The sequence below is a fragment of the Myxine glutinosa genome, chromosome 12, assembly GCF_964187855.1.
Source record: "Myxine glutinosa chromosome 12, kmMyxGlut1.1, whole genome shotgun sequence".
Lineage (NCBI taxonomy): Eukaryota > Metazoa > Chordata > Myxini > Myxiniformes > Myxinidae > Myxine > Myxine glutinosa.
Genome location: NC_136272.1, coordinates 73,904,438 through 73,925,897, shown reverse-complemented (window position 1 = coordinate 73,925,897; position 21,460 = coordinate 73,904,438). Strand labels below are relative to the sequence as shown.

The window sequence follows — 21,460 nt, the reverse complement described above, 5'->3', positions numbered from 1 at the left end:
AAAACTTCTTTTTTTTTTTAAGATGTGTGTAGCCCTAAAACATGTTTTTTCATTTACTTGTTGTTCTGTGAAGAAACAATTTTCTACATTTGTCTTGCTTCAGTACAAGGTGCTGGTTGTTCTGCTTTTGCCTTTGTGTAGCCCCCACCTCGAGTAACCTTGTCGGCTTGTGGCGGGTAAAATCCCATAAAATAATAAACAATAAACACTACATGACCAAAAGTATGCGGACACCCCTTATAATTAGTGGATTCAGCTGTTTCAGCCACACCCATTGCTGGCAGGTATATGTAATAAAGCACACAGCCATGCAATCTCCATAGACAAACATTGGCAGAAGAATGGACTGTACTGAAGAGCTCAGTGACTTTCAATGTGGCACCGTCATAGGATGCCACCTTTCCAACAAGTTAGTTCGTCAAATTTCTGCCCTTCTAGAGCTGCGCCGGTCAACTGTAAGTGCTGTTATTGTGAAGTGGAAACGTGTAGTATCAACAACAGCTCAGCCGCGAAGTGGTAAGCCACACAAGCTCACAGAACAGGACCGTCGAGTGCTGAAGCATATAGCGTGCAAAAATCGTCTGTCCTCGGTTGCAACACTCACTACCGTGTTCCAAACTGCCTCTGAAAGCAACGTCAGCACAACAACTGTTCGTCGGGAGCTTCATGAAATGGGTTTCCATGGCCGAGCAGCCGCACACAAGCCTAAGATCACCATGCGCAATGCCAAGCGTTGGCTGGAGTGGTGTAAAGCTCGCCGCCATTTGACTCTGGAGCAGTGGAAAGGCGTTCTCTGGAGTGGTGAATCACGCTTCACCATCTGTCAGTCCGACGGCGAACCTGGGTTTTTTTTTTTTTGTTTGTTTTTTTTTGTATACAAGATCGAGGCTCGTGAAAGAGCTAACATTAATCACACAAAAAGACAAACCGACACACAAAACACAAAAAACAAGGGGAGCGGCAGACAAGATGGGGAGAGAGGAGGAAGGACACAAAAGAGAGGGGGAAGGACACAAACAACATTTGAGAGCAGGGACATCGGGAGGACTTGGGGGGAGGTGGGAGAGGAATAAAACATATGAACACTGCAAGGACTCTGGGGTGAATTACCGGAGGTAGAAAAGATCAAGGTTTTCGATGGGGGAAGATAAGAGATGGTGGTGAACAGCTGTTTTAAAGACCTGGAGGGAGGAGTGGGATTGAAGGGAGTGGGGGAGTTTGTTCCAGAGGCGGGAGAAAAGGGGAATGAAAGAGTGAAGGTGAGCAGAGAGCCTAGACTTTGGCAGTTTAACCATAAGAGGGTTGCAGGCAGATCTTGTGCGACCTGAAGGAATATTGGGGGGACAGAGCACAGAGAGAGCTGGGGGAGCAAGGCCGGAGAGGAGTCGGTAGAAGACAGAAAGACCACCAACCTGCCTGCGGTGAGTGAGTGAAAGGCCCTCGGTGTTGACTACATCGCAGGAGATTCCAATGATTCTGAAAGCTTTGGCCTCAACAGCATGAAGCCGAGCAAGGTGTGAGGCAGGAGCACCAGCCCAGAGGGGCGAACAGTATTCCATTGAGCTGCGGATGAATGCCTTGTATGTGGTGAGGAGCTCAGGTGTGCCAAGGAAGGACTTCGCACGACAGAGGATGCCCAGTCGGCGACTGGCTTTGGATGTGGTTTTCCCAAGAAAGATCATGGCAGATAGTGAGACCCAAAAGCTTGAGCGACAGAACTTCTTGGAGAGGATTGTTGAGAAAGTAGATGGGAGGGTTGTCCAGTCGGTCCTTTCGGAGAGACATTGTAAGAGTGTGAGATTTGTCAGGATTGAAAGACATGTTCCACTTGTTTGACCAGTCTGTGATTTTGTCCAGGTCTGCAGAGAGTGAGGAGGCTGCAGACTGCCGATCTGAGGGATGAGGAATGGAGCGACAGAGAGTAGAGTCGTCAGCAAAGAGATAGAGATGGCGACTGTAAAGTTTGGTGGAGGGGGGATAATGGTCTGGGGCTGTTTTTCATGGTTCGGGCTGGGCCCCTTAGTTCCAGTGAAGGGAAATTTAACGCTACAGCATACAATGACATTCTAGAAGATTGTGTACTTCCAACTTTGTGGCAACAGTTTGGGGAAGGCCCTTTCCTGTTTCAGCATGACAATGCCCGCATGCACAAAGCGAAGTCCATACAGAAACGGTTTGTCGAGATCGGTGTGGAAGAACTTGACTGGCCTGCACAGAGCCCTGACCTCAACCCTGTCAAACACCTTTGAGATGAATTGGAACGCCGACTGCAAGCCAGGCCTAATCGCCAAACATCGGTGCCTGACCTCACCAATGCTCTTGTGGCTGAATGGAAGCAAATCCCCACAGCAATGTTCTAACATCGAGTGGAAAGCCTTCCCAGAAGAGTGGAGGCTGTTGTAGCAGCAAGGGGGGGGTGGGGGGGGGAACAACTCCATATTAATGCCCATGATTTTGGAATGAGATGTTCGATGTTCGGGTGTCCACATACTTCTGGTCATGTAGTGTATGTCTCACAGTCTTATATCTGACCATCAATATGGCTTTCGCAAGGCAAGATCTACCAGTGATGTCCTTTCTTGCATTACGAATGTCTGGACCTCTTTTCTGAGAGACTTTGGGGAATCCTTTGTTGTCGGCCTTGATATCTCAAAAGTCTTTGACGGAGTATGGCATCGGGGTCTGATATCCAAGCTTCCCTCTTTCAGCTTTCCTCCTTCACTGTGCTCTCTCATATTGAGCTTTCTCTCCGACCGCTCTATCAACAGTGGTGTCCCTCACGGTTCTGTCCCGTCTCCAACACTCTTCCTTCTTTTTATCAATGACCTTCGTTCTTCTACAGATAACCAAATGCACTCGTATGCTGATGACTCGACATTACATTCCTCCATGTTTTTTCAACAGATAACCAAATGCACTCGTATGCCGATGACTCGACATTACATTCCTCCATGTTTTTTCCACCTGCCACATCTTCCCTCACTCGATCTACATCTCGTTTGATCACAGCCACCTCTTTAAATTTGGATTTGGATAATATTTCCCAGTGGGGCAAATGTAATCGGGTTAAGTTTAATGCTTCTAAAACTCAATTTCTTCCCATATCTATCTATCTATCTATCCATCCATCTATCTCTCTCGAAGACTCCGCTCAACTATTCAATCTCCTTTGAAAGCTCCACAATTGCACCATGTGATTCAATAAACCTACTAGGTATTACCCTAACAAACTTTATCCTGGAATCCACACATTACACAAATAGCTAAGTCTGCCTCGAATAAACTAGGAGTCCTGTTCAGATGTTGAAGATTCTTCTCCTTTGAACAGTTGCTTCAACAATACAAAGGACTGATTCGTCCTTGTATAGAGTACTGCTCTCACATCTGGGGCGGTTCTACCTCCGCATACTTACTGGACAGAATTGAATCCAAAGAAATTCGACTTATCAACTCTCCCAAACTGACATCAAAACTCGACCCCCCTCGAATTACGCTGAAAAGTTGGCTCTCTTTCTCTTTTCTACAGATATTACGTTGGTTTTTGCTCCCAAGAACATGCTGCTTGAGTACCTCCGCCATTAGCTCCACGGAATACTTAGAGATTAGCGAGACCACGGAATAATCAACAAGCCACGACATCGCATGATTATTGTGTGGCCATTGGCAACTCAAGCATGGGCCGTAATGATGTTCGTTTCTTCTCCTCCACTGCCAAACTCCAGAACTCTTTACCTTCTCATGTCTTTCCAAACACGACCTTCACCATTTAAAAAAGCAGATATTTTTACTTCCTCAAAAACTCTTAGACTATTCTCTCTTTCTTCACTTTTCTATCGATGCAGCTCTTTTATTTAAGGCCTGGCCTCAATGAGGACTTTTAGTGTGACCGGAACCTTCAACATAAAAAAATAATTTATTGCATTTTTAACAGAAAACATAAGGGTGTAATATGTAATATGGAGACAGTCTGTGTATTAAAGCCACTAGCAACGGTACCCGCCCTATGGGTGGCGTTCCAATTGGGAAGCCCAAATGAAAAGGAAAAATATCAGAAATTGAAGGTTTTTTATATTTTAAACGATTCATATAAACATCCGTTGAATCATATCACACGCAAATCATCAAAATCTAAACAGTATCTTTAGAATTTCAATAAAAGTCACATCACTGTTCATATCGGTAAATATTATTCCATCGTGTTTCAAATAGTGATCGATACACTATGATCGTGATGATCGTGATCGTGATGATCGTGATCGTGAATCGTGATCGATAATAGTGTTCACAATCGCTATGTCGTATGTACTCCCGATACGTGTACCAAATTCCCGATACGTGTAACTGTACCAAATCAACAGATAAAAGGATTTTGAGCCGATAGCTGTTACGGCCTTGGCAAGATCGATGGAGACAGCGATCTGTTAGCCTATTCACCGCCCAAATAGCTATGTGGAATTCTCTCATGTAGAGATTAAACGTTACGGCTGTTACGGCCTTGGCAAGATCGATGGAGACAGCATTTATTATACTTTTAATGAAGGACACTGTCTCAAGCCCCAGTCCCCATCACGGATGGGGCTCAGCGGTTTACCCGAGCCTAACGGCAAAGGGCAAGGGACACGCTGGCCCGTCCAGTGTAGCGCGCGTGCGGCCCCGGACATCAACAACAACAACAACATGCATTTTAAGGCCATTTCCCCTGCTAGAGCGGGGGTTAGCCTTGCGGTCCCCATGACGATCTTCTCCATTTTGCCCTATTTTCTGCATCTCTCCTTGTTAACCCTCTTGCCCGCATTTCTTCTTCCATCATCTTTAGCCAAGTCTTTCTCGGTCTTCCCCGTCCTCTACTTCCTTCCACATTCATTTCCATCACTCTTCTCAACCAGTCACTTTTATCCTTCCTTAACACATGACCAAACCATCTCAACCTGTTCCTCTTCACAGCATCAATCACAGGCTCTATTCCCATCATCTTTCGCAATTCATCATTTGTCTTCCTCTCTCTCTCAACGATACTCAGCACATCCACCAAACCATTCGCATTTCCACCCTTTCCAGCCTTCGTTGCTGCTCTACGTTCATTACCCATGTCTCGCTCCCATAAATCATAACACTTCTCACACATGCAGCATACACCTTTCCCTTCAGCTTCAACGACACTCCCCTCATCAGCACGCCACTCAGTTCCCGAAACTTCTTCCATGCACATCTCACTCTAGCAACCGTTGCCGAGTCTGATCCACCTTCTCCATTCAGCATGTCTCCGAGGTAGCAAAATGTTTTCACACCTTCCAGCTTGACGCCGTCTCCAAGATCCAACTCAACATTTCCTCCATCTGCAGCTCCCTCTGTGCACACCTTACATTTGAATGTAGCTGCCACACTGGTTAATGACCCTCTCAGACCACTACATTTTTGATGAACCGACTCAGCGACATTGTATATCGAATGGAGTTCACTCCGATACCCTTCCTGCACACAGCACATGTCCACTTCCAAGTTCTTTCCACCTCACCACATGCTTTATCACTTGCCCCGGACATCGAAGGGCATTAAACGTTCATTAAACATTAAACGTTCATTAAACATTAAACGTTCATTAAAGGATTACAAAACGAAAAACATTACGAAATTACGTTCACACCGTCACGTCAAACACTACCGTGAACACATACATCGTCACAATGAGAACATCATCACAATGGACGTTATGCGAACGTGAATGTTATGCGGGAGTCCAAACCTGAGAATACTGGAGGCCAAAGCTGAAATTGGGAAAACTAAATAGCCTATTTTACTCCCGGAGATCCCAGGATTACCCACACAAAATATCGTTTCGATCGGTTGAGCCGTTTTTGCGGTACCTTCGAACAGACGGACAGACATTTGGTGAATTATAGTAAGATTATAGTTATAAAGGAGGTGTTCTAAAACATGTCTGCTATTTGACGATCTTTATGGTCCTTTGCAAAGTATAGGATAGTCAGCATATTGTACTGGGCGATTTATTTGGGAGTTGTGAGGGGGCAGGGGAGGTGTTCTGCTTGATCATTTCTGCAGACAATAAACAAACACTGTGTACCAAAAATTTCCTACCAAAAATAAATAAATAAAAATCACAAAATAACACATTTTTGGATATTAAAAAAATAACAAGGAAGCATCTAAAAATGCAAAGCTCGTCCACTTCCGCTTTGGATTCGGACATCTTTTCTTTCTGTATGCTAAACATGACGAAAACAGCTAAAAAAAAATACGCAATGAAAATAGACGATTTTATGCAGCCTTTTGATCTAAATAAACACGGTGAGTTAGAAAGGTTCTTCTTAATTTTTAATGAAAGGGCAGACATACACAGATATTGAAGCCGCTTCACCTCTTAAAAAAAAACAATACAATTTTCTTCTAGCATTTGATTGCTGAACCAATTCAGTAACCCAATATACAAATTCTTCCAAAATTGGGAAAAATTCAATTGTATGAAAATTGACGATTTTATTTGACACTGACTTTTGAACTTTCAACCAAGTTATCAATTTGTCTTATCCATATTCTCATAATAAAGCTATGTTGAAAATTTGATGATTTCAATTGGTAAATTGAAATTTCAGGTCAATTGGATGAAGATTGATGATTTTAGGTGATGCTGACCTTTTCACAAAATTATTAATTTGACTTCTCCATATTCTCATCATAAAACTTTGTTGAAAATTTGAAGACAAAAGGTCAAATGGCAAAAAAAAAAGTTATGGTCCAGACAGACACAAAGTGATTGCAATAACCCTTCTCCCACTGCGCAGGGGAAGGTCTAATAAGGTGCTGCTTGTGGAGCTCAATCTCCTGAGGTTGACTCACTTCTCACTGCATGCCATGGTACTGATGTGCCAAATAATGTATTTTGAGGAACTTACTGCAGCCTATCCTGTCACCCAAACCATTATATAGTTTTCCTCAGAAAAATCATCTGCTCCTACATTTTAGGCCAAGATTAGCAATAACAAGAACAACTAGAAAGGCACTCGGTAGAGAGAATACCTTTAGCAGGCTCAGTGTACTTGTTGTATCCGACTTATAGGCCGAATCAGCATACAGACCTTAGCCAAAATGTAATCGGCTTGTTTTTGTCACCTAACCAACTCATTCACCAAGTTTCGTCTGAATCGGTCCACAACTTTTTGCGATATCATGCTTATATATAGTTCTTGGCCCGTCTTGCAATGGTGAAGAATCACTTTAAAAATTCGCATATCTGGATCGAGATTTGGATCTTCACCAAAATTTAATTAAACCTTCCTTGTCACACACCCAACCTGTCCACCAAGTGTCACCCAAATCCATCCACAACTTTTTGGGATATCCTGTTTGCAGATAGACAGGGGTGAAAGCATAACCTCCACCCACCTTCAGTGGCAGAGGTAATTAACAATAAACAGTAAAATCTCAGCAGAAAAGAAGAGAAAATGCATGCACAATGGAGGATGATTGCTTACCTAGTCACCTTCACCATATTTGGCTTGTATTGCTTAAGCAAGTTCAATAGCGTCTGCATTGTCCGGCCGGTGTCAATGATGTCCTGAAATACATGCATCAAAAAGACACCATAAACCAGTGCTAATTGAGAGTGACATTACGGATTTATTTATGAGCTCCCATTGACAATACCAACAAGTGAATCCTCTTGGATTGCGCTGAGGTTCGGGCATGGAATTTCGAGCCTCGATCATGGTTCGAGCCTCGATCTTGTATACAAAAATAATAATAATAATAATAAGAACCTTGGGCCGAATCTCGCGCTTCACCAGTGCGCGTGCGCGAATTTACGTCACGTCGGCAGCGAGAAGGGGTTCCCCAACACGAACCAATCAGGAACTGCCACGTCACACTTATATGATCTCAGAATTCCTGTGACAGGAATTCGCTTACACTGGCTGGAAGTCATTCGCTAGAGGCGCTTCCTCAGCGCTAATAAGGTAAGAGAAGGCGATACAATGCAAGCTTTGAGCAAAGGCTTGCTGCTTCTACTTTTTTCAATGACACTGCAGTTGTGCAAAATCTTGCTCAGCCCAAAAAAAATAATCTAGATTTAAAAAATAAATAGACATCAATATAAATACAGCACTGCACAACAACAACACAACAACAACAACAACAACAACAACAACAACAACATGCATTTTAAGGCCATTTTCCCTGCTAGAGCGGGGGTTAGCCTTGCAGTCCCCATGACCTACCCCATGAGATACTGCACAAGACAAATACAACAAGCATTCTGAGTATTGCGCTGCAATACATGTCCCCTACCAAAGTTCAAAGTGCCATAACTTTGTCAAAAATGATCGAATATGCAAATTTATGCACGGTTGATGCTGGTTTTTGAAAACTTGATCTGAGGTATGCTGAGACACGTGTGTCATGCCTCGCCTCGTTGAAAAGCCCGCAAGGTCGCTCCGTGGAGCGGCCTGCACGTATTGCACTGTGTGAATTATATAATTACCAACTCATGGTCTGAGGTACTAGCGATTCAAGAGATATCCTTTTTTTTAAAGTTTTTTTTCGTTTAATTAATGATATCTGCCAAATCACGTGCCCTATCACAAATTCCAAAAGGACATTTTAGTAGGCTGACATGCTGAACAGATCTGTGAAGTTTCCACTCGATTGGATCAAAAATGAGGGAGGAGCTCGGTTTTAAAGGTTCATGCTTAAAAACGTCATAACTCTGAAACCATGTGACGCATGGCGTCATGCTCGCTGACATTTTCGTTCGTCATGGGAATGCAATTCTGGCTGCAAAGTTTGGCCTCGATCTGTTCAGCCGTTGCAGAGAAAAAGGGGTTTTCGTGTTTTCACGAAAAACAATATGGCGGCCGAATCACGTGACCGGTGACGTCATAATTACCATTAAAATATTCCACAGACCGAGTGCCCCCTACCGTGAAAATTTGATCTCAATTGGTCCAATTATTGCAGAGAAAATCTTTTTTAAAGGAAATTAAAACTTAAAATGGCACCGAGTTAAAGAGCATCAGAATTATCAGAATTCCCAAAGTTCAAAGTGCCATACCTTTGTCAAAAATGATCGAAACGTCGTGAAGTTCGAACTTGATATGTAACTTATCATGAGGAAACCATGTGCCAAGTTTGAAATCATCAGCATTAACAGTTTAGAAAAAAAAGTCCGGAAAACTGTTCTTTGCGTGACGGACTGACAGACTGACGGACTGACGGACTGACGGCGTGAAACCTATAGACCCCTCCGGTGTACACCGGTAGGGAACTAAGAAGGTGACAGTGCTGGACTCGTTTTTTTTATTGTTTTTTTTAAGAGACCATGAGATGACCCCATCAGAGTGCCGGAAACAATACCCTTCACTCAAGATAATTATTCCCATTTTCAATCGTTTTGTGCATTCATTCACATTCACTTTCAACACTGCTCCCCGATTTCATTTAATGGTCCACATTTTTCTTTGTACAATATACTTTGAATGTAAGCAAGGCAAATCTCAAGTATTTTGTGATTATGAAACGGTGGGAGAAATGCATTTGGCTCAGCGATTATACTAGTAATTGAATGGAAGAAACTTTACTGCTATTGTTTCAGCATTTGAGGAAGTCAAACAATTTTCTTCACTAAAACGATGCTGCAAGATAAAGGGCTTCATATTTAAAATAGCATTCAAGCTTCTTCCTCTGCACATCTTGCCAAAGAAAAAGCATTCATGGCAAATTAGGAATGGCTAAACTAAAACCACTTCAAATATTCATCACGGCTTCCACTCTTTCTTCCAGTGCAGACGTTGCAGTAATGGAGCCTATTGAGGAGGTTTCATCAAACATTTTGTAGTGTACTCGCCAGATCCATAATACTCTTAAACCAGCGTATTTAATTAACTTTGGAATGAAGGACTCTTAAAATGTATGGGGTAGTGTTTGTCATACTCGTCATGCTTGCCAGGTGTGGGTTTGTAATAGTGAGCAGCCATGGGAATTTAACACACACCACCAACAAACATTTGTAAAAAGCTGAAATTCCTCATTGAGACCTATCAGCCACAGAGTTCCTCAAGGATCTATACTTGGTCCTCTTCTTTTATTATTATATGTTAATGACCTACATATTTGTTCTTCATTATTATCTTTTTGCTGATGATACAACCATCATCTATTCCAATCCTCCTCATGACTCTGATCAACACTCTCAATAGTGAGCTCATTAAGGTTTCATCCTGGTGTAAATCAAACAAACTCTCGATATATCCCAATCAAACAAAGTGTATGTTTTTTAGGAAATCACAAAACCTCTGTCTGACACGATTTCCTCTAACTATATTGACAATGAACCAAATGAAATGGAACTTTTGTTCATTCGACGAAATTTATAGGTGTTATCTTGAATGACAAACTTAGCTGGACTAATATTTTATCGATTGCTAAGATTATTTCTCGAAACATGGGCGTACTGCCGTACTATCTAAACTTCGTACCTTCCTTTCTCCTTATATTTTATTTATTCTCCCTCTATAATACCTTAATCCTCCCTTACCTGAACTATTGTAACATTGTCTGGGCACGCTCCAGTTACCATCAGCTACACTCACTTTCAGTTATTCAAAAGCGCTATAAGGATCTGCACTCTCTCATCCACGTGACCATAATGCACCTCTTTTTACCAAACTCAACACATTGACACTAATAAATTACATACAGGGATATTTATGTACAAGCAAATTAACAAATTTCTTCCACAAGTTTTTTTTCATCTGACTTTACAGTTGTCCATGATATCCACTCTCATTTCACTAGATCACAACACAACTTATTCCTACCTTTTACTCGTACATCTTACTCCATTAATACTATATGTTACTTTGGGCCACATCTTTGGAATAATATTGATGGAGCAGTGAAAGCACAGTCGTCTGAGTCAGTTTAAGTCTTCCTATAAACAAAATTTCATCTCGTACTATTGTTAGTTTCCTTTCTACATTTTGATTTCCTATTCACTTTTGCAAGTCTTTCCTTATTGTTATTTCATTTTTTTAATGTGTTTACTCTTGTTATTCATTGCATTGACTATTTTTCCTTCATTTTTTACCATTTGGTATCTTAATCTGATTTATCGTTTGGCATTTATATTGTTAGTCCATAGGCATATCAATACAAGCCATGGCTTCTGAATATGCCTCCATATTTGCTTCCCTATATATTATCTTGATTGTATCCTTCTGAGTTTTTAAAGTTCCGAAGTACTACTTTCCTTTATTTTTGTTTGATTCTACTTTGGCAACTATGGAAATAAATGTTTCTTTGAGTTGGATTGAACCAACACGATACATGTACTGCATGCACTAAGCCACATTCATCATGCAAGCTGCTTAGTATCTCGCAGTACCTTAGTGAATGTAGCTAAATGAGGGACACGATACATGTACTGCATGCACTAAGCCACATTCATCCGGCAAGCTGCTTAGTATCTCGCAGTACCTTAGTGAATGTAGCTAAATGAGGCACACGATACATGTACTGCATGCACTAAGCCACATTCATCCTGCAAGCTGCTTAGTATCTCGCAGTACCTTAGTGAATGTAGCTAAATGAGGCACACGATACATGTACTGCATGCACTAAGCCACATTCTTCATGCAAGCTGCTTAGTATCTCGCAGTACCTTAGTGAATGTAGCTAAATGAGGCACACGCTACATGTACTGCATGCACTAAGCCACATTCATCATGCAAGCTACTTAATAGCTCGCAGTACCTTAGTGAATGCAGCTAAATCAGGCACACGCTACATTCAGTTCGTTTTTCCATGCTTAAAAAAGAGAATGTGAAATCCTAATCGTACAACTGCATATATAATTTGGCTTGTGTGTTTGACTTGTATGCACTCAAAAACAGCTGAATGGAATTAGTTAAAATTTGGTGGTTGTTTTTGGGGTATGCCCAGGAAGGTTTTAGGTGTTACAAATTCATAATCATGGGGATTCGGGGGGCGGGGGGAGGGGAGAGAGGGAGTGGCCGGGTGGGTCGACAAATTGTCTATGTAATTGCGTACGTATCATATAGGGCTCAGCGGTGGTGAGACGGTATTGCAAGTCTGGTGTAGATACGACTTGCAATTTTGCACTGTACACGTGGCTAACATAACTGGCAGCAAGCTAGCACCAAAATTTCTGAATGTTGCATTAATGAGCCCAATGCTTCCATAATGGACTCTCAATGCAATTCTGATGATTCTGATTGGATTCTTCCATTATTTCAGTCAATCTTAATGAGGTGCACTTCCTATCAGAATGGGTCTCTGACAATTCTGTTTCCTCCACTGAAATTATAGATTTCTAACGAAACTACTCACAAAACATGTCTTCCAAACGATTCAAAAAAGGTTCCAAAATAAGAAATTCGTGATTATTTTCTGATATTTGTGCCTTCATTCATGGTGCTCAGTGTTGTTTCCTGGTCAAAGCTCAACCTGAAGCTTTTCACGTTTCTGAAAATTTGCTTTAAAAAAACAAACCGAAAAATGTTTCTTAATAAAGCAAAGAAAGAGTTGAATGTGTACAGTGACTTCAAAAAGTATTCACACCCCATGACTTTTTCACGTTTTGTTGAGTTAGTCTGAATATAAAATGGATTAAATCGAGATTTTTGACACTGATCGCGACACATCATACCCCATAATGACAGTGTATTTTCTTTTTTACGGCGTATCCCGTAGGGCAATGCCGTCAAGAACAGTGTTTGTCCGTCTGTATGTAGGTCCCCAAAAACGTCCACCAATCAGAGCTGAGGATCTGGTCATATGACAGGGGGCGTGTTTAGTAACCATTAAATTTGCATATTTTACTAAAAGGAAATAGAATAACCTTCTGCAGAACGTTTTTGGGTCCCAACGGGTGTTGTAAGGTAGGTAGGAGGTTTCAGAAATTCCTCAATACAATTATAATTTTGAAATACGATCGACACAGACCTTGCTCCAGAATCCGGAAGTGAACAGATGACTACGGTTCTCTGGTTTGATGTCTTAATACAATCGTGATATAATATTATATTTTGATATACTAGGGCATGCCCGTACTATATATAAGCTAGGACGTGCCCGTACGTGGGTGCCCGTTCCTTGCCAAAAAAAAAAAAAAAAAAAAATTTGTGTAGGGGTGTGTGTGTGTAAACATCCTAGGGCGTGCCCGTACGTGGGTGCAAAAAAACATGCGTGCAAACAACAACAACAAAAAAAAACTTTGAAACCACGTGGCAGTAACGACCACAGAACCCCCCCCCCCCCTCTATTTACATGAATGGTTTGGTCCATTCACAACGACCACAGAACCCCCCCCCTCTATTTACATGCAATGGTTTGGTCCAAAGCGAACGGCTTGCAGTGTTTGGTAAAGAAATCGCCATAGCTCGGTAAGTACTTGTCCGATTAATATGAAACCTTGAAAAGGCACATCCTCGGGTCCCCAGCAATATACCTGGCAAGTTTAAAGTATATCGGACCCGTGGTTGTCGAGAAACAGCGGTCACAGACAAACATACACACATACACACATACACACATACAAACACACATACACACAGAGATTAATGGAATTATAGATAGATTAATACTTGATATAACATATTGTATTGATTTGTGATTGGAATTATGAATGATGCTGTTTGGAATTAAAATATAGAGATAGAGTTTAAAGCAGAATGAGGAAACGACGCAAGGGTTTCCATCCGTGGCATTCGCAGATTCCTTGTGTGCATTTTAGCCATTGTCTAGAGTCCTGGTATTATAAATCTTTACAAAATAATTAAATATGAAAAGCTGAGCTGTTTTGATTCAATAAGTATTCTTCAACCCCTTTGCAATGACACACCAAATTGAGCACAGGTGCATCCAATTTCCTTTGATCATCCTCAAGATGTCTCTCCAACTTCATTTGAGTCCACCTTTGGGCAATTCAATTGATTAGACATTATTTAGAAAGAAACACCTGTCTATAGAAGGTCCCACAGTTGAGAGTGCATGTCAAAACAGAAACTCCACCATGAAGTCCAAGGAACTGTCCATAGAACTCAGATAGAATTGCAAGGAGGAATATATCTGGGGAAGGGTATAAAACAATTTTTGAATTGAAAGTTAAAAGACAACAAGGTTTAAAGTTCCTAAGAGCACAGTGAGCTTCATCATTAGGAAATGGAAAGAATATGGAACAACAAAGAGTCTTCCTAGATCTGGCCGTCCGACCAAACTGAGCAACCGCGCAAGGACCTTGCTCAGGGAGGTAACCAAGGACCTAATGACCACTCTGACAGAATTACAGAGTTCCTTGGCTGAGATGGGAGAACCTGCTGGAATAGACGGGTCAATATATGAAAAATAAGGGCCTAACCCCAAAAAAAATTATAATAAAGGTTTTTTTGTTTTAGGTGTATCATTAGGTTGTACTAGACCCCTGAAAAAAAGTTTACCAAAATTTGACTCCGGGAAAGTGGTTAATTAGCATATTTTCAAAATGGCACCCCCAAAATTTTCAATGTACAGAAAAAAAAATTCTTGTTCAATTTAGACCCTATAAATGTATTACAAATAGATAGAAACATGGTTGCTTTACCTAATGAACACATCAGAAAATTTCTATGACGTCATTGTGACGTCATAATGACGTTGCTGTCTCAATTACGTCATATGATATCATGAATCATTACTGTTTTTCCTTACTACCAAGACTTAAATAAATATTTTTTGTTTCAGGATTTGAAACTGGATAACGGAGAGCTTGACGAAGACGTCTGCCCAATTTGCAAAGCGAGTTTGGAAGACGCCAAGGACACTGATGTTTCCAAACTTTCAAGGAAGGGTGTTGAAAAAATCAACAAATCAAGCCAAGAAAGGGGTTGTGATGATGTTGTCGCAAGACCAAACCAACGAGTACACAAGAAATGTCGATCCTCGTGGACAAATGAAAAAGCAATCAAACAGGCTTTAAAACGTTCTTCTGAATCATCATCACCTGTAAAGAAGAAGAGCCGCCGTATTAGCTTAGGGCCATATGACCCTAAAAAGGACTGCCTCTTCTGTGGCCATGAAATTTCTAAGGGTACTCATGGACATGATGAAAGTGCCGGTAAGATTCTCACTGACTGTTTCCCTCAGACGATAGTTAAACATTGCAAAGAAAGACACGATGATTGGGCGCATATTGTTCAGGGTCGAATTGAATATCTTGGTACAAATTTGCAAGCTTCTGACTGTGTTTACCATAAACGCTGCAATACCTACTTTCGATTGGGGCAGGAAATGCCAGACCAGTTTCGATCAGAGGCAGTGCAAAAACCAAAACACATCGGGCGGCCCACAAACGAGGACCAGCCACAAGCATTTGTGACAGTTTGTGAATATTTGGAAAGCAATGATGAAGAACAAATTACGATATCTGAACTTGTGAGCAAAATGGGTGAATACTTACTTGAAGAAGACTCTGTGCCATATGGAAGTCAATATTTGAAGCAAAAACTGATAGAACGCTACAATGATTCTATATGCATAGCGGAAGTAGAAGGGCTTCAGGATATAGTGACGATGAGGGGGAAAACTGCAAAAATACTTCGTACCTATTTCGAGACTTCAAAAAATGGTGATTCCGAAAGTCAGAAACGTGCAATCATTGCTACAGCTGCCAAGCTCCTGAAGTGCGATATCAAGACTGAAATCCCATCAGTCACTGATCGATATCCTTCTTCGCAGAGCCTCAAACTAGACACTACATTAGATTACTTGCCGATTTCACTGCGTACCATGTTGAATAAACTGTTTGTGGGGACAGATAAAGATGAAAAAGTTGCTGCTATCGGGCAGTCAATAATACAAGGTGTTCGCCCGCGGGCACTTGTAGTGCCACTTCAAATAGGACTTGCTACTCAGCTACACCATGTCTATAAGTCACGATTTCTCATTGACACCTTGTCTGTGATGGGGTTTAGCTCTTCTTATGGGGAGGTGCAGAGATTCTTGCAAAATGCTGCTGATGTGGTTGCACCAGAGTTACTTGGGAAAGGATCATCTGGTACAGTATTATTCGCTGCTGATAATGTTGACCACAATATCATAACTCTGGATGGAAAAGTAACCTTCCATGGAATGGGAATGGTGGCAGCAACAACACCAGGACAGGTGACAACCCATGTTGTCAATAGGAAAAACGTTTCCAAATTGAATGTGAAAGAAATGTCACGGGTTGATATCATTGATTATCGCTTCTCCACATTTGCACGTCGTAACATTATGTTTGAAAAACTTCCAGAACTTCACTGTCCTGTCCCAGTTGTAGACATTCTATGGGAGCTCTCATTCTGTTTCCACATGGACACACCCAACTGGCAGGGAATGATGAACATAGTTCATAGCGTATCTGACCACCCTGGAAAATCATCTGTCACATTCCTACCAATGATCGACATGTATCCAAGTGAGCCAACTTGCATACTCTCCACACTTAGTTTCATTTGTGACCTAGCAGCGAAACACAAGATTGCACCAATCGTGACATTCGACCAACCCTTGTTCTTTAAGGCCTCGGAAATAATCTACAATTCACCAGAGTGGAGCCACCTGAAGAACATTACGTTGATGTTAGGAAGTTTCCATACGTTGATGAACGTGCTCGGTGCTATTGGCACACATCGCGGGTTTTCGGGATGGGAAAGAAAACATTCTTTGAGAAAGTTGCCAAAGGGGATGAACAGTTAAAATCCTGTGCACTTGCTTTTACCAAACCTGGCCAGACAGCGGACACAATAGAACAGCATGGTAACCAGTCGATGGTTTTACTGTTTTCCGGAAAGCAAACGGATTATCTTGCTTCTTTGCGACATTCGGTGTTTAAAAAGAAAGTGGTTTCAGCATCATCCTTTGTTGCGCCTGCTAGACTCCCACCAACTGCATCTGCGACAAAATTCCATTCCCTGCGTGCGTACTATCAAATAATGACATGGCTAGGACTTGAGAGCAATTTGGATGCCACTGACTGGGGTTGGAAAATTGAGGACAATCAATTCGCACCAGTTATGACCGCAAAAAACCCTGCGCCGGACAATTTGTTAAAGATTGTGCATTGCAATTGCACGACCGCTTGCACAACACAGCGCTGTACATGTAGGAGGTACGGTTTACCTTGCACCTCTGCTTGTGGAGAATGCCAACTTGAATCCTGTGAAAACCCAAACAACGTTCGTCCAATGGATCAAGATGACACAGAAGACAGTGACGATGATGACTAATGGTATGTGACAGTCATAACTTAAAGGCTCTTAGTGGTTTCTGACATTCAGTGTGTTATGGACGAGTTTGATTTCATTGCCTATTTCTGTAAGGACAACCAGCTGACATGATATTTCCCTTCATATGGTCATACGGTGATGCAGGGATTTGTTCCTAGGTTGCATGGTGTCATGACGTCACTACCAATAACCATGTATTATTCACAGACCTTTCAGAAAATACTGTATTGTATAGGCAGATCAAATTTTCAAAATTTTTTTTTCACAAAGTGTGTATTTGTTGAAAAAAGTTGATAAAAATGCATGTATTATTCATTGTCGTCATCATTGACGTCATAATGACGTCATAGAAGTTTTCTGATGTGTTCATTATGTAAACCAACCATGTTTCTATCTATTTGTAATACATTTATAGGGTCTAATTTGAATTATAAAAAAGTTTCCTGTACATTGAAAATTTGGGGGGGGTGCCATTTTGAAAATATGCTAATTAACCACTTTCCCAGAGTCAAATTTTGGTAAACTTTTTTTCAGGGGTCTAGTACAACCTAATGATACACCTAAAACAAAAAAACCTTTATTATAAATTTTTTTGGGGTCAAACCTTACATTGACCCGACTAGAAGGACAACAGTCTCTGCAGCACTTTACAAATCTCGGCTTTATGGGAGAGTGACCCGACGGAAGAGACTTCTGAGAAAAAGGCAAATGACCTTTCACCCCCCCCCCCCCCTTCCCATGCCCACCCCAAAGCCCTCTCCCTCCCACAGATCTCTCGATGTCTCCATGTCTCTCGGTCCCTGCTCTCAAATGTTGTGTTTGTGTCCTTCCCCCTCTCCCCCCATCTTGTCTACCGCTCCCGATGTTATATGTTTTATGTGTCGGTTTGTCTTTCTGTGTGATTAATGTTCGCTCTTTTACGAGCCTCGATCTTGTATACAAAAAAAAAAAAAAAAAAAAATCACGTCTGGGGTTTGCAAAAAGGAAGGTGAAAGACTGAGAGCATGAGGTAAAATATTTTGTGATCTGACGAGATGAAAATTGAACTCCTGGACCTGAATCTAAAGCGCTACATCCAACGAAAACTGAGCACAGCTCATCACCCATCTAACACCAGCCCTACCGTGAAGCATGGTGGTGGCAGAATCAAGCTATGGGGGATGTTTTTCAGCGCCAGGGACTGGGAGACTTGTAAGAATAGAGGGACCAATGAATGGAGCCGTATACAGGGAAATCCTTGAGAAGAACCTGCTTCAGAATGCAAAAGACCTTAAACTGCGGTGAAGATTTAAATTCCAACAGGACAATGACCCCAATTATACAGCCAAATCAACACGGGAATGGTTCAGAACTAGAACGTGAAAGTCCTTGAGTGGCTCAGCCAGAGCCCAAACATGAATCCCATTGAGAATCTGTGGAAAGACTTGAAGATTGATGTTCACCAATGCTCCCCATTCAACTTGACAGAGCTTGAGCAAATCTGCAAGGGACAATTGGAGAAACACCCCAAATCCAGATGATCAAAGCTGATGCAGACATACCCAAGAAGACTCGAAGCTGTAATCACTGCCAAAGGTGCTTCTACAAATATTGACTCAGGGTGTTGAATACTTGTGTAAATTAGATACTTCTGTATTTCATTTTTAATTATTTTATAAAAATTTCTAAAAACATGTTTTCACTTTGACATTATGGGATATTAGGTGTAGATCAGTGACAAAAAAAAATCTCAATTTAATCCACCTTAAATTCAGAATGTAACATCAAAATGTGAAAAAGTTAAGGGTTGCAAATACTTTCTGAAGGCACTGTAAATGTTTGTGTGTTCAACAATTTCACCTTACTCCTTTCATGAACATGGCTAGTCTCAATATCAATGGTGGGAGCAGTTATTTGTGTAGATCGCAGATTTTGCAGTTAGCCAAGAATAAAAATGTGGATATCGTATTATTACAGGAAACCCGTGCCACTCCACAATGTATGGCAGGTTCGTCAGCGACAGCTCGACGGCACTCTTTTTGTTTTTAGTAATACAATTTTTGGAGTGCTGGTATTGATATTTTTATTAGTCCATGTATGTCTTTCGCTTCCCCCGAATTAAATAAATTGTACAAGGTTATTTAGCAAATGTAGAGTTTGAATAGAATCAGCAGCGATTTAGTATTGTTATACAGTATCTGCATTCATACATGTCATTTTGGAAGGTAATGACAAGTAGCAAAAAAGAAAAGAAAAAAAACTCATTGTACTCAGCACACGATCTACCATGAGTAATGACTTAATATCAATGTCGACTCACTGCTAAAAATAGTCCTACAAGAACTTGTACGTGGCATACAGAATTGAAGATCTTGTCTCACTGCCAGCTATGAGTTCTCGTAACGTGGGATTTCCCCACCAGTGGATAAGAAATGAACTTGGGTATTGCTCATAGAAGCGTAAAATAAGAAAATTAAGTATTTGCACATGCATAATTGGCTTGGCAAATGGAAGTGGTGTATATTATAAGAGTTGGCAGTCGATGTGTTAAAGTTATTCATTTATAATGTAACTTACCAAACCTCTATCAACACCAAAGAGCATATCTGTGTTTTTTTGTCAACAATATAAAATGCATTTCTCTAGAAGAGAGCAAGCAAGTGCTGTATTGAAGCCTTGAAACAAGAGATTCTTCAATTACGGGGAAGTGTTGATGATTTAAATGACAGTAAACTGTCAATTGTTGTGTGACAAACAAGGTATGCTTTTAAAGGCAATAATTTAAGGAAATGGCATCTGTGCTTTAGTTAGACTAAAGGTTACTGGTTTATCTTCAGACACTTGTTGTAAGGACTTATTCCAAGGTTGAGATGATGACTAAAAAGTGAGACAGCAAATGATCCGTCTCCATTCTAGCAATAGGCATATTATTTACGATAATACAGAAATGAAGCATATTGTTCGATCTTATATTGGGAATGTGCTTTCCTTCAAGTCCAATGATATGCCAGCAATGCAGGATATCACAACCAACTTAACACAGCTAAACGAGCTGCAGAGCCATTGTCTGGATGTGACTATTACTCTTACCAACCAAAGCTGCATTTGACAACCTTTGCTGATTGCAAACCTGCTGGTTTTAATGGACTAACAACCAAATTAAAAATAATTTTGGAACACGCTTGGATCGGTTTCGCTTTCAGTTTTTTCTTTTTTGTTTTAAGTCTCCACGAAGGTGTTAATGGTGTTTGAAATTCCTTTTTAGAGGTTGCTTTTCTATATATTTTATCTCATTTTGTTTGTGCCCTTCAAAGGAAATCCTGTAGGTTACTAATTTTCACTTACCAAACATGTTTGAAAGCTGAGTTAGGTAGCTTCCTGGGTAGGTAAAGCATGGCTTAGTCAGGACTGGTTAAATATGTATCGTGAAGTGAACAGGTATTGTGAATGAGAGTCCAAACATCACTATGAATGAAGTAATTGACAATGGTCTTCAATAAGGTTTAATTAGCCCCTCGTGTAGCGCCGTTAATAGTAATATGAGGACTTAGTCGTAATCACTTTGTGACTTCACTAAAATGAAAACCACTATATGGTGAAGGAAGAGCACAAGATAAACTTATCCCATGCATCGGCCTTGCATGCACAAATGTGAGACAACATCAGAATGGAGATCACTTCTAAATAGATAAATGTCTTGAAAAAGTCAGCACCCGAACCACTCAATTTTTGCTCATCCAAACCATCCCTACCTCCCCCAAAAAACTTTTGCTCCAACGAAGGGCTAACACCGAAAATGTCAGCTTCTCCTTGCTTCCTATGACAGTAGCATTCTTCGATCAACAATCTAATTATTCCATCTATTGTTTTTGGTAGAAAATTTCCGATTTTTTTTCCAGATTGCTTTTTAAAAATCTTCCTAAACAAGATGGCTAGCGGCTAAATGAGTAAAGTTAGACGGTCTGATAAAAATTACAACCAGTTTTTCAAAGTGAAGATAAAATAAAATTCCTTTCATGGTTTTTGTTTGCATTAGTTCTTAATCCAAAAAATAAAACACCATGGCGGTTGAAACTTTCCTATTTCTGGGTATTTACTCATCTCTTGTATTGGTTTTGGATGTAAATTACTACCTGATTGTTATGTAGTCCAGTATTGTGTAAAAATTCAAGTTTCAGAGCAAACACAAGCGGACACGTATATTC

At 40.9% G+C, this 21,460-nt stretch overlaps 1 protein-coding gene across 3 annotated transcripts in view; it reads right to left on the bottom strand.

Moving 5' to 3' along the window:
• HPRT1 (hypoxanthine phosphoribosyltransferase 1) overlaps positions 1–21,460 on the bottom strand; it is a 684,029-nt gene that overhangs the window by 6,064 nt on the left and 656,505 nt on the right. For all 3 annotated transcript variants that reach the window (XM_078766014.1, XM_068131912.2, XM_068131911.2), the window contains exon 6: positions 7,491–7,573. In XM_078766014.1, the coding sequence (XP_078622140.1) occupies positions 7,491–7,573 (83 nt within the window). The remainder of the gene's footprint in view (positions 1–7,490; positions 7,574–21,460) is intronic.